At 40.9% G+C, this 14,757-nt stretch overlaps 1 protein-coding gene across 4 annotated transcripts in view; it reads right to left on the minus strand.

Moving 5' to 3' along the window:
• Positions 1-2,377: 2,377 nt before the first annotated feature.
• LOC132659993 (endogenous retrovirus group K member 19 Env polyprotein-like) overlaps positions 2,378-14,757 on the minus strand; it is a 190,877-nt gene continuing 178,497 nt past the window's right edge. For 2 of the 4 annotated variants that reach the window (XM_060417519.1, XM_060417518.1), the window contains exon 2: positions 2,378-5,264. In XM_060417519.1, the coding sequence (XP_060273502.1) occupies positions 4,221-5,222 (1,002 nt within the window). In that variant the 5' untranslated portion in view covers positions 5,223-5,264 and the 3' untranslated portion in view covers positions 2,378-4,220. Of the gene's footprint in view, positions 5,444-14,757 lie in introns of all 4 variants that reach the window. The other 2 variants (XM_060417517.1, XM_060417516.1) reach the window with 1 other exon arrangement.

Raw genomic sequence — 14,757 nt, forward strand, 5'->3', positions numbered from 1 at the left:
CATGACCCATTCATCTTGGGTGGCCCTGCATGGCATGGCTTATAGTTTCATTGAGTTACACAAGGCTGTGGTTCATGCAATCATTTTGGTTAGTTTTCTTTTTGGAGGCCATGGTATTGTAGTTCTTGCTTCTTCCATCTTTCCATTTATGGTGAGGATAAGAAGCTTGTGCAAGCAAGCTTCCTGATGGGAGGGTCTGGCTGTGGGGAATCCTGGGTCTAGCTCTGGTGGACATGGCCATGCTCAGTAAACTTTTAATCCTATTTTCTGCTGATGGGTGGGGCTATGCTCCCTCTTTGACTTGTTGTTTGGCCTGAGTCAGCCCAGTCTTGAAGTCTTCAGTCTCTGTGGTAGGGCTACAGGCTCTATGGTAGGGCTAATGGTGACTTTCTCCAAGAGAACTTATGCCAACAAGCTGCACCTCCCAGTATTGCTGCTGCCAGTGCCCTGATCCTGTGTCAGGCCACTGTCAATCCACTCCTCTGCAGGAAACCCGCAAACACTGACAGGCAGGTCTGGCTCAGTCTCTTGTGGGAAAGGATATTCTGTTCATTAAATTGTGTTGGAAAATCTGGACAGCTGTGTGCAAAAGAATGGAATTCATCTACTATCTTCCATTATATTAAAAATATATTGAAATGAATCAAAGACTTGAACATAAGACCTGAAATCATAAAACTCCTAGAAGAAAATACAAACCATAAACTCTTTGACAGAGGTCTTAGATATGATTTTTTTAATTTGACACCAAAAGCAAAAGCCACAAAAATAAAGAAGTAGAATCATATCATTATAAAGGGCTTTTGTACAAAAAAGAAAATGATCAACAAAATGAGAAGACAACCTATTAAATGAGAGAACATCTTTGCAAATCATGTATCTAATAAGGGATTAAAATATATGAAAAACTCATACAACTCAATAGTAAAAATAAATGAAGCAAATTTAAAAAAAAACCTCCAACAATACAATTAAAAATGGGTAGAAGATCTAAGCAGAACTTTTCCCAAAGAAAACATAATACATGGCTAAGAGTCACTAAAACAACATTGTCAAGCAACCATACCCCAATTAAAAAAAGAGATGCTCAATATTATTAATCATTGTGGAAGTGCAAATCAAAACCACAATAAGATATAGTTTCATACTTTTTATTTATTTATTTATTTTAGTTTTGTATTTTTTAATTTTAAAATCTTTAATTCTTACATGCATTCCCAGACATGAACCCCCCTCCCACCTCCCCTCCCCATAACATCTCTCTGGGTCATCCCCATGCACTTTTTAGAATGGCTATTACCAAAAAGACAAGAAATGACATTTTTGTGACAATATGGAGGAAAAGGGACCTTCTCTTTGTGCATTGTTGGTGGTGTTGTATACTGGGACAGCCACTATTAAAAATGGTATGAAGTTTTCACACACACACACACACACACACACACACACACACACAAACTACAATATGATCCAGAAATTCCACTTCTAGATATTTACCCAAAAAAAACCAAAAACACTAACTCAAAAAGATACATATACCACCATGGTTATTGCAGCATTATTTGCAACAGCTAAAATGTAGAAAAAATCTGAGTGTCAATTAATGAAAGGATAAAAAAGATGTGGTATTCCTGTCCCTCGCCACCACCCCCCCCCCACACACACAATGGAGTATTATTCATCCATAATAGAATGAAATATTGCTATCTGCAATAACATCAGTGACCTTAAGCATTCATTACACTAAGTGAAGTAAGTCAGACATAGAAAGACAAATACTTAATGAATGATTCTTCTTATTAATGAAATATATTAAAAAAATACACACACACACACACACACACACAAAACAGGGTCATAGATACAGAGGTCTGGGTTTCCAGAGGTCTGGGTTGGAGGGTAGAAGAAATGTGTGAAGAAGGTCAAAAAGTTAAAAGGAGTTCAGTTCAGTCTCTCAGTCATGTCTGACTCTTTGCGACCCCATGGACCGCAGCACTGACAGGCCTCCCTGTCCATCACCAACTCCTGGAGTTCACACAAACTCATTTGCATCAAGTTGGTGATGCCATCCAGCCATCTCATCCTCTGTTGTCCCCTTCTCCTCCTGCCCCCAATCCCTCCCAGCATCAGGGTCTTTTCCAATGAGTCAATTCTTTGCATGAGGTGGCCAAAGTGTTGGAGTTTCAGCTTTAGCATCAGTCCTTCCAGTGAACACCCAGGACTGATTTCCTTCAGGATGGACTGGTTGGATCTCCTTGCAGTCCAAGGGACTCTCAAGAGTCCTCTCCAACTGCCAGAGTCCAGCTCCAGCAGCCAGGGAATCGGCCTGAAGGGGTGAGCAGTGTTGGCGGACAATGATGTAGCTTTTGACTCACAGTACAGAACTACATGTTTATTTCAAGCTTCAGGTTTTCTTTTATACTTTGACAAAAGCACTAGGTCAGAGGTTTGACATTTTTAGTTTTCCCCACCCAGATTTATTGTCTCCAGAAATCATTGTTGTCCTTCAAACAGAGTTCCTGCTTCAGCGGTTCTCTCAGAATCGGCCTTACTATCTATTATCTACTTTCTCTTATGTGTCCTATACTTAACTTGTGATTACATTGTAACTCATACCACATTCCTCTGTTTATTTATCTTTCTAAATCCTGTTTGCCTGTAGCATCTTAAGATCACTATATCCTGAAAAGACTTCTAGCTATTTTTAATGATTTCTAAACCCTAAGCTCAGCAAACTACTTTTGCCATAAATATTTCCTTCACAAACAGGTCTCAGAAAACAATCCTTCCCATAGCCTCAAGCTGTGCCCTACGTGCTCATCCTGGGACATTCTTTGTAAAGATCTTTGAACAAATGTCAATGGTTATTTTATAGATTATTTTCTGGGCACAACTGCAGAAGGCTTTGTGCTTTCTCATGCTTCTCTCAAGCACCTTAACATTCTTTGCAGCCAACTCAACAGAAGAAAGGAAAGAACAAGTCAGAATCATGAGGCCTAACTCCTTCATCCCAGGACCGTGCCTGTGAGATGAGGAGAGGAGGTTGGGGCCATGCCTCCATTTTGTCAGTAATGCCTAACGTGGCTCCCGACATCTCCCCCTTTCTTATTTTTTAGAGCATTAAGTATGAAACTCAGTAGATAAAGCAGAAACACTTCTGTTGAGTATTCTGAAAAGGCACGGGGCTAATACACAAATCAGAACCAACAGGCATAAGCACATGGCTGCATTAATCATTATTGTAAAAAAGGATCCATGGGAAAGATACCCCTCCAGATTTTTAAAGAGGGAATTAGAAAGCCATTGAGAGGAAAAGTCAGACTCCGCCTGTTTCATACTCTGAATATCCTGATGTAACTTAAAAATATCAATACTAAAATCTGAATGATTCCAGACACCTAAAATATGATTCCTAATGTGTTCCCAAGAATGTACAGAATCATTCCCTTGTAGAGGGGTAACACACATCCATTTAAATTCAGCATGGCACCTTTAAGATAACTTAATTTTTAAATTAATAATTTCTTGCCCTATAAGCAGGACTGCTTCTTCTAAAGCATTGATCTTATTTTCTATTTTCCTATCTAGAAGTTCCTGTGTAGTAAGAGCTACAGAGATATTTTTTGGACAGCTGATCGACAAACAAGGCAGTATGCACTTCTTTTGACAGGGCAAGAGCAGAAACTGTAACTGAAGCAATTATGGCAATCAAGGCAGTTATTCCCACAATCAGAGCTGCAATGAATATCTTAGGTCGAGAAATTAAGCCATTAAATTCATACAAAACTTTCAATGCATAATCATCAAACCATTGTCCCTCTAATTCTACAGGAACCATCAAATATGGTGGTTGCTTTACAATCATCACAGCCTTATAATTACTATAATCACTCCCATCAACACAATTTGATATAAAATAATACACACGTTCGACATTATAAACAGTTTCTCCTTCAAAAACTCCCAAATCACTCTGATTTTTGGCCAACAAAAAGGCATAGGGAGAATGTATGCAGGCCCGAACAATATACCTTTGTTCATTTAAAGGTCTGTGTTAAGTCACAGGTGCTATAGCAGCCAATGCTCTCCATAACTCCGGCTGCATGGGACCCGTTCCATTGAAACTCACTAAAGGAGGAACTCATCCCTTAACGTGCCATCTAGTAATTGCTAAAGAATAAGGGATGAATGAATCATTCCATATGGATCTATAAGGTTCTTCAAAAATCAAGTACAATCATTGATCCGAAAGATAGGGGCACCCCCATTCGGTCAGAAAATGTCTGGTGGCAACAACGGGAATAGATACCTTTATGGCGTACATGCATTTTTTTCCAGTGAGGAAAGCCAGAAATTCTGCTCATGATTCCCCAGGCCTGTAGTCCTTGTTCATCAGAATCCGGAGGGGAGAGTGAACAGCTCGGAAAGTCCTTTAAATGAGGGGCTGCCTGTTTTATGGCATTGTATAGTTTTTCTTGCAGCCCCGGCATCAGCAGCTGTGAGGACCAAAAGTCTCTCTTGCCATTGCTTCTCGGAGAATCAGTAAGCATGCCTTTCAAGGAAGTGCTAACACATCCATTCAAAACCGGAGCTGATTCTTGTAAGGATGAAGGTATGGCAAAGCAAATAGGTGGATAAACGGACACGCCTGAAAAATTGAAGAGAGTGCTGACCACTGTTTTAGCATTATTAGGATAGATGGAAGCCCCACCCAAAAGATGAGTATCCTTAACAAAAACACAAATGGGCTCATTCATCCAATCAACAGGCTGGAAAGAAGGTGGATTAGGCAAATAGGCACAATGAAGTTTTTCTGTGTTGGAGGGCCTCCGCCGACAAGCCAACACAGCAAGCATAGCCACAAACATTACCCTAGGAGTGGCCTCATGCCTCCCCCTTTCTATTAAATCTTCAGCCTGCTGAGGGAGACGTTTCAGCTGGCCCCAAGATGGCACCATGCTGGAGGTGGCTGCTTGAGTACGATGGTGGCAACGAGATGGAACAGAATATGGTTGGACTCGATCAACATGTCTCTCCTGAAGCGCCAGGTGCCTGAAGCGATGTACTAGTGGTGAAGCCTCAGGTGAAGGGTCACTTGCCCTTCGGCTTCTCCTTGGCTCCTTCAGGTCCGGACTCGACGAGCTTCTGATCTCCCCATCTTCCCTTGGTCCCGGACTCCAGGACTCCAGGGATCTCAGTGACCTCAGGACCAAGATCCTCATGTGATCTTGGAGATCTCATGGAACTGGACATGTTGAATCAGCCTGTCAGGAATCCAAACAGGAGAAGTGGAATCCTGTGGAAAGACACAAGCATACCCTCTCCTGCCAGTTAACAGCACATCTGGCCCTTTCCACTCTCCGGTAAGGAGGTCCTTCCAGTTGACCAGGGGCCGAGTCGTAGCCCCTTCAGGAATCCAGTGTCTCATCATTGCAGTCTGCTCCTGTGTGTCCATGATTAAATGATTAATTACAAAGAATGGTGTAGAACATGATGTGGAGAGAAATACTTAAATTCTCCCTGCCTTAATTTGAATATCCTAGACCTTCTCTATTCTTGTTAGGAACGATTTCTAATGGAGAAACAACTCTCTGCTGATCTTTACCAAGCTCCTTGTCAGGATTATACCTCATTTGCAGCATTTGGTTAGTAAACTTTTCATCTGGGCTGTATAAAAGCATTCTCATCTGAGATAATATCTCTCTCCCCATAAAGAAAAAGGTAGTGAAGGAATCACATATGGACAAAAGGTACCTTGTGCCCCCTTCTCATCTGACGTCAAAATTTGTGAGCTCTAGCAACCGAGGGCACTGACCCTATTCCCACCAAGACAACATTGGTCAAATGTGTCAGCCAGGATGAGGGCCAATCTTTTCCAGCAATGCAAGAGACATCTGCTCCAGTATCCAACAGTCTTGACATTCTATTTCCTTGAATTAAAAATCTTTCAAAAGCCTTGAAGCTGTAGTTTCCTGCACCCAAAAGGCTAGATCACTAGATCCAAATCCTCTGGGGCCCCTAGCTTGAGAAGTCAAGGTTTTTCCTGTCTGATAATAAGGTAAAAGCAAAAGCTGTGCTATTCTTTGACCTTTATTAATTTGCACAGTTTTGGCAGGCTGCGAGATCAAAACTTTAATTTCCCCGGTATAATCAGAATCTACTACACCAGGCACCACAGAAATTCCTTGAAGGGAAAGTGAGCTATACCCTAGCACAAGTCCTACAATGCCCTCAGGCAGGAGGCCAGCCTCTCTTGTTGGAATTGGAGTAACCAATACATCAGGGGTTAATATTGTTACAGTGGTGGAACTGAGGTCCAGTCCTGTGCTACCTGGGGTTGCTCTGAGGAGTTTTGAGATGGAACAAAGGGAATAAAGGGATTCATCACAACTGCCCCTATTGTTGTCTGGGGCCAGGGCTGCCCCTGCTGCCCATTTCCCTGAAACTGGGAAAAATTACTTCCTTGTACTTGGGGGGTGAGCACAGTCCCATCCTTATGGAATTTAGATCTACAGTCTTTTGCCCAATGATACCCCTTCTGGCATCAGGGGCAAGGTGTCTTTGGAAGGTTGGTTTTAGTCTGTATTGGCACCGGCTTGTTGTCCCTGCTTGGCAGGACATTGCAGGCAAAAATGCCCCATTTGGCCCCAAGAGAAACACTTTTTATTTGTAGAATCGTTTCCATTAGGGTTAATCTTTTTTCTCATTCCCTGAATAACTTGGGCAGCAGTTTCTCCCCTCAAGGCTGCGGCTAAGGCAACCCCCTGCATAAAGGAAGTTCCTACTTCCTGGCAGGTCTGTATGTAAGTCCAAAGACTTCCTTTACTTCTAACAGGTCTAAGCAATGCCTGACAGGTAGAATTGGCATTCTCATAAGCCAATTGTTTAAGAACTATCTTTGCTGGCTCAGTACTTTTAATAGTTTTTTCTACAGCAGTTTTCAATCTGGCCACAAAGTCTTCATCTCTCTCATCAGGTCCCTGTTTGATATTACTCAAAGTGGATAACTTTCCATCTGAAGGGGGCAACGATTTCCACGGCAAGATACCTATGGCCATAATCTGATTAAGTGCTTCTTCAGACAACCTTGCTTGGGCTATGTTAAATTCATATTCCCCATCTCCTTTTAATGCCACAGATCCCACTGTCCTGAGCTGTGCATCATTAGAGGTTTTGTTTTCTGCTGACTATAGTCTAGCCAACTTATCATACTCTGCCAACCACAGGAGGAACTCTCCTCCAGGAAGGCAAGCCTTTGCAACCATTCTCCAATCATATGATGTCATCCACCTTCCAGCCAAGGCATCTAGCAGGGTGAGTGTATAGGGGGAGGCAGGCCCACAATCATGACAAGCTTCTTTCATCTCTTTCAGTAGCTTATATGGGACGGGTTCCCATTTTCCCTCTTCCTTGCTTCCCCCTTCTGTTTTGATAAAGACTACCGGAAAGACCAGAGAGAGTTCCAAGTCCCCCAGTTGTTCCGCTTCTCTTCTAGCCTGGGTGAGGCCCCCCCTGAGGGGGTTTTCTCCAAAGAGCACCCTCTGTATATTGTGGATGCATCTGCTTCAAAAGCTGCTTTGTTTCAGAATACTCTTTATCTTCCTCAGCCTCAGGCAATGCTCTGGGAGGCTTTGGGGGCAAAGTGGGGAACTCCTGGGCCCTGGGAGTACAAACGGAGGCAGCGGCGATCGCCTTAAGTAAGAAAGTGATGGATAAATTTTTAAAGGTTTTCGTAGAGGAGGAGGGGCCTTGCTAGGGCTCCTGGCTGCAGCGTCCCGCAAGTCCTCCCTCTCCTCCGGAGACAGAGTACAGTCTCCCTCCGTTTTTTTGGTCAATGGCAGAAAACATGATCTGTGCAGAAGGCAGAGACCCACCATCCACTGCTGTAGCCTCTTCCATAGGCTGTCTAACAGCCTCATGCCCGAGGGTCCAGGACGTCCCTAATCATACTCCACAGAGCAAAAGCATCTACAGGAACCTTTTCTGGCCCATGCAAAGTATAAAACAAATGTAACTGATCTCCATCCTTAGTCCAGGTTTCTAGATTTACAGTAACCTTCTCAGGAAACCACGGGCATTGCTCTTGGACAAAAATTAGAAATTTAGACGGTCTTCCTGTGCTTACTTTAACACCTCTATGGGCTTACATGTGAAGTAGTATTTCAATAAACATTTGTCTATTCTTGGGTGCAGAGAGACCCATTTTCCTAGAGAATATTCTTATTCCTTCTGTACCCTCCTCACCCTGCCTAAACTGCAGAGGGGTGCCGGCCACCCACAGGTACAATCCTAACTGCTCTGCATTGCAGTCACGAAGCTACTTGGCCTTCAGATGTCCCTCTTTGAGGGCGCCACTTGCCAGAGTCCAGCTGCAGGAGCCAGGGAATCAGCCTGAAGGGGTTAGCGGTGTCGGCGGACAATGATGTAGCCTCTGATTCACAGTACGGAACTACATGTTTATTTCAAGCTTCAGGTTTTCTTTTCTACTTTGACAAAAGCATTAGGTCAGAAGTTTGAGCTACTTTTGCCATAAATATTTCCCTCACAAACAGGTCTCAGAAAACAATCCTTCCCATAGCCTCAAGCTGTGGCCTACATGCTCATCCTGGGACATTCTTTGTAAAGATCTTTGAACGAATGTCAATGGTTATTTTATAGATTATTTTCTGGGCACAACTGCAGAAGGCTTTGTGCTTTCTCATGCTTCTCTCAAGCACCTTAACATTCTTTGCAGCCAACTCAACAGAAGAAAGGAAAGAACAAGTCAGAATCACAAGGCCTAACTCCTTCATCCCAGGACCGTGCCTGTGAGATGAGGAGAAGGGGTTGGGGCCGTGCCTCCATTTTGTTAGTAATGCCTAACGTGGCTCCCGACATCCAACACCACAGTTCAAAAGCATCAATTCTTTGGCGCTCAGCCTTCTTCACAGTCCAACTCTCACATCTATACATGACCCCTGGAAAAACCATAGCCTTGACTAGATGGATCTTTGTTGGCAAAGTAAAAATAAAGACAAATTTACAAAATTGTTTTTATTCAAATTCACTAAAACCAATTAGAGTGCAAAATTTTAAAATTGATTCTACTAAAAAATCAATAGGAATTAAATACCAAGAAACAACTTTACTAGGAATTGTGAATAAACCAACACTTCAGTGAAAGACATAAAATAATTTTTAAATTAAACAAAAGGTTATTTGAACATATCACTTTCTCCCAAGCTGCTAAGTTGAATGCCATTCCAAGTAAAGTCCCAGTAGAAATTTTTTGGAGAAACTGATGCAGATTCCTATTTCTAGGAATCTTTAAAAGGTTGGTAAAGGAGTCTCTCCTCAGCCATCATTTGGTCTAACTATCATTGAAAAGATAAATGAAAATATCAAGAAATTAAATAAATATCAAGAATACTGTAATAAAATGTCCTATAATGCTATAATAATGAAATAGTTTGGTGCTGGCATTAGTATTGACAGATGAATCAATATATTTATACAAAATTTTCCCTGAGGTTGAATTCCTTGAGCACATACATCTTTTCACTAACAGGGACTCTGAAAATTCTCAGTCAAGGCCAGTGATTTATCAAAATTACAGATCCTACAAGTTGTCAAGGAAGTCTTCTTAGAAAGCAGTGCTATTTTTGGAGTTTTTCATGTAACTGTTTTTTTTTTCATGTAATTGTTCCATATATTGAAAGTCAATTATTCTTTGCCATAGGATGCTTTTAAATAATTTGGTTTGGGGCTTTTCTTTTCTTTGATTTTATGTTTATTTATTTTTTATTTATATACTTGAAAAGGAATTATAGATTTAACCCTTAAATATTTCAGTTTGGGGAACATGATAAACAGAGACTGTTTTCAGTGCAGTGTTATATCTAATATTTATTATTTTATGGAATTTATTTTATTTTTCAAAGTTTTTACTGATGTATAGTTGATATACAATATTGTTACAGGTGTGTAACATAGTGATTCACAATTAAAGATTATACTCCATTTATTGGAGAAGGAAATGGCAACCCACTCCAGTATTCTTGCCTGGAAAATACCATGGACAGAGGAGCCTGGTGGGCTACAATCCGTGAGGTTGCAAAAATCTGGACACAACTGATCAATTAACACATACACCATTTGTAGTTGTTATAAAATATTGACTATATTCCCCATGTTGTACAAGATGTTTTTATAGCTTATTTTATAATTATAAATCAATCATGTATAAATTAATTCTCTACCCATATTTTGCCCCTCCCTCCTTTTCTCTCCCTGTCCCTTTCCCCTTGGGAGAATGATCTTTAAAAGTCTTTTAAAGGAGTCACTTCTTGGTTTTGATTTAGTGCACAGAACACCATTGAGAGTAATACATAGAAAGAACTAGAACTGGATATATTAGAAAGGACTTAGGTTAAGAAGGGCACATTTAAATGATCATTTGTCAAGTCATTTGAAAGCAAACATAAAATCTCTATCTGCTCCATCTTATGATTCATCCCTCTTCATATCACTGTTTTTCTCTGAAGCCTATGAAATCTCAAAGGTGGCCACAAACTAATATTAACAATTTAATATGAATAAGTTGAGATTCCTGAGCAAACGTCCCAGTAAAAGTCATTTCTAATGAACTAAGGGTGTACTCTCTTCAGCAGCCACACCTATTACGAACAGATTTTGAGATCCTGATCCCCAACGTGATTCCCTAGGGAACAGATTAGTCAAAGGATGAATTTTCAGAGGATATTTTGTTCCAGGGAGGCTCATTTTAAAAGGGATAAGGGAAAAAGGAAATTCCATTCATCAATGGTGGACATTTGTGGAGAACAGTGTTTCAGCACAGAGAGGGAATCCTCACTAGAAAAAATCATGTTGCTAAATTCCAGAAAAACATAATTTTCAGGAAATTTATAACATAAAAATTATATATAAATTATATACGATATAATTATGATATATTAATTATTATAATATTATATTATATATTATTATAATGTAATAATATATAAGACTAAGTTCAGTTCAGTGGCTCAATAGTGTCCAAGTCTTTATGACCCATGAATCGCAACATGTCAGGCCTCTCTGTCCACCACCAACTCCTGGAGTTCACTCAAACTTATGTCAAAGGAGTAGGTGATACCACTAACCATCTCACCTTCTGTCTATATAGGAATAATTATAATGTATAAAATATATTATATATTTATAATATATAAAATTACACATATTTATATATTTATAAATTATATGTATCATATATATTTATATTATATAAATGTATATATTTATAAATTATATATTTATGATACATAATATATTTCAAATCCTGAAAGATGATGCTGTGAATGTGCTGCACTCAATATGCCAGCAAATTTGGAAAACTCAGCAGTGGCCACAGGACTGGAAAAGGTCAGTTTTCATTCCAATCCCAAAGAAAGGCAATGCCAAAGAATGCTCAAACTACCGCACAATTGCCCTCATCTCACATGCTAATAAAGTAATGCTCAAAATTCTCCAAGCCAGGCTTCAGCAATATGTGAACCATGAACTTCCAGATGTTCAAGCTGGTTTTAGAAAAGGCAGAGGAACCAGAGATCAAATTGCCAACATCCGCTGGATCATGGAAAAAGCAAGAGAGTTCCAGAAAATCTATTTCTACTTTACTGACTATGCCAAAGCCTTTGACTGTGTGATCACAATAAACTGTGGAAAATTCTGAAAGAGATGGGAATACAGACCACCTGACCTGCTTCTTGAGAAATCTGTATGCAGGTCAGGAAGCAACAGTTAGAACTGGACATGGAATAACAGACTGGTTTCAAATAGGAAAAGCCGTACATCAAGGCTGTATATTGTCACCCTGCTTATTTAAGTTATATGCAGAGTACATCATCAGAAACGCTGGGCTGGAAGAAACACAAGCTGGAATCAAGATTGCCAGTAGAAATATCAATAACCTCAGATATGCAGATGACACCACCCTTATGGCTGAAAGTGAAGAGGAGCTAAAAGCCTCTTGATGAAAGTGAAAGAGGAGAGTGAAAAAGTTGGCTTAAAGCTCAACATTCAGAAAATGAAGATCATGGCATCTGGTCCCATTGCTTCATGGGAAATAGATGGGAAACAGTGGAACCAGTGTCAGACTTTATTTTGGGGGGCTCCAAAATCACTGCAGATGGTGACTGCAGCCATGAAATTAAAAGACGCTTACTCCTTGGAAGAAAAGTTATGACCAACCTAGATAGTATATTCAAAAGCAGAGACATTACTTTGCCAAAAAAGGTCCATTTAGTCAAGGCTATGGTTTTTCCTATGGTCATGTATGGATGTGAGAGTTGGACTGTGAAGAAGGCTGAGCACCAAAGAATTGATGCATTTGAACTGTGGTGTTGGAGAAGACTCTTGAGAGTCCCTTGGACTGCAAGGAGAACCAACCAGTCCATTCTGAAGATCAGCCCTGGGATTTCTTTGGAAGGAATGATGCTAAAACTGAAACTCCAGTACTTTGGCCACCTCATGCGAAGAGTTGACTCATTGGAAAAGACTTTGATGCTGGGAGGGATTGGGGGCAGGAGGAGAAGGGGACGACAGAGGATGAGGTGGCTGGATGGCATCACTGACTCGATGGACGTGAGTCTGAGTGAACTCCGGGAGATGGTGATGAACAGGGAGGCCTGGCGTGCTGCGATTCATGGGGTCGCAAAGTGTCGGACACGACTGAGTGACTGAACTGAACTGATTGCATTTCAGACTCTTCTGTTGATTATAAGGGCTACTCCATTTTTTTCTATGAGATTCTTGCCCATAGTAGTAGATATAATGGTCACCTGAACTAAATTCATCCATTCCCGTCCATTTCGTTCACTGATTCCTAAGATGTCAATGTTTACTCTTGCCATCTTGCCTGACCATGTCTGGTTCACCTTGATTCACAGACCTCACATTCCAGATTCTTATATAAGACTGTTCTTCACAGCATCAGATTTTACTTTCAGCACCAGACATATCCACAACTGAGCATCATTTCTGCTTTGGCCCGGCTGCTTCATTCTTTCTGGAGCTATTAATAATTGCCCTCCACTCTTCCCTATTAGCATGTTAGACTCCTTTTGACCTGGGTTCTCATCTTCTACTGTCATATCTTTCTACCTTTTTATACTGTTCATGGGGTTCTCGCAGCAAGAAATACTGGAATGGTTTTCAGTTCTCCCCTCCAAAGGACCATATTTTATCAGAAGTCTCCACCATGACCCTTTTTGGGTGGCCATACATGGCATAGTTCATAACTTCATTGAGTTACCCAAGCCCCTTCTCCATCAAAAGGCAGTGATCCATGAAGGTGTTCCTTTTTTCAAAAGGACACTTAGAAGGATGAGGGCTCACCTTAATCCAGTATGACCTCAGCTCCTCTTGATTACATCTATAAAGACCCTAGCTCCAAATAAAGTTACAAGTATTAAGGATTAGGACTTAAACATATATCTTGGGGGAACCCAATTCAATCCACAAGAGGCAAATAGAGGGCGTTGATATTGGTACTGAAAAAGAAGCAACTAGCAGCCTGCAGGAAGGAGGGACGATCTTTCAGAGAAAGTGATGCAGGAGCCAGATTTTGAAAGATAGGCAGGTATTTGCCATCTAAAGAGCAAAGGGGAGGCCATTTACACAGATATCACAGCATATGCTGTAACACAGACACACTACAGGAATGTCAAGTTTTGTATAGTGAAGCATAAGGCATGCAGTGTCAAAGCTTTGGGGAAAGAGACCAGACATGCAGACTGATACCAGCTTGTAAAGGACTCTTACAGCTTTGCCCAAGAATTGGTCTTCACCCTGAAAAAAATGGGAATCTGTTGAGGCTTAGATGTAGGGAAGGAGTGAAATCAGATTTGTGTTTGAGAGATGTCTTTGTGCTGCTGTGAGGATGGATAGCAGGATGCAGGAAGAAGTTTAGGGCACTTACTTGGTTTCACGGCTGTTGTAATTGTCCAGGTAAGAGGGAATGAGGGCACAGGCTAAGGATGTGGACAAGGAAGAGGGCAGAAAAGAGGAAGACTTTGGAGGCAGAGTTGAATAGGCTTAATGAGGAAGGAGTAATTTGCTGGATTTTCTAGATTAGGAAGCCAAGTAGATGGTGAGATCAGTATCTATGACAGACACAAGGAAAGGAGGGATTTTGGTGAAAAGACAGTGGGTCAGTTTTGATCATGTTGAATTTGAAGGACTGGTGGACATCCACGTGGAACTGTCAGGTATGAATTTGCATCAGTCAGGGTCTGGAGCTCTTAGTCTGGAAATAACTGAGAATTGTCCTGAGAACGTTATATTGCTGATGAAGACTTTGGGCCTTCATCTGGGGGAAATGCATAGTATGTATAGGCTTCCTTTCAGTTTTCTCATTGATCTTTTGCCTGGGTGCAAATTTTGTGAATGGAAGTGAGAAGGTAACTGGTTTGTAAGATTGGCACACACTAAGTATCTTCTGTGCAGCCAAAAGCAGTTTTAAAATTTGGGGTCACAGGTAGCCCTAGGACTCAGTGGAGAATCTGACTTTAGCTTCTGTGGCTTGTGAAGGGTGTTTTGTAAAAAACAAACAAACAAAAAATTCCTGGATCTTTGTTATATTCCCTTGATTATATAAATATGTTTTAAGTGTTGTGGTTCTTTGAGGAACCACCCCAGTAGAAGTGATAAGGCAAGGGACCAACTTAAAAATTTCCCAAAACACTTCACATGAGATTTTATCTGCATACTTTTCTA

Source organism: Ovis aries, chromosome 6 (genome assembly GCF_016772045.2).
Source record: "Ovis aries strain OAR_USU_Benz2616 breed Rambouillet chromosome 6, ARS-UI_Ramb_v3.0, whole genome shotgun sequence".
In the NCBI taxonomy this organism is placed as follows: Eukaryota; Metazoa; Chordata; class Mammalia; order Artiodactyla; family Bovidae; genus Ovis; species Ovis aries.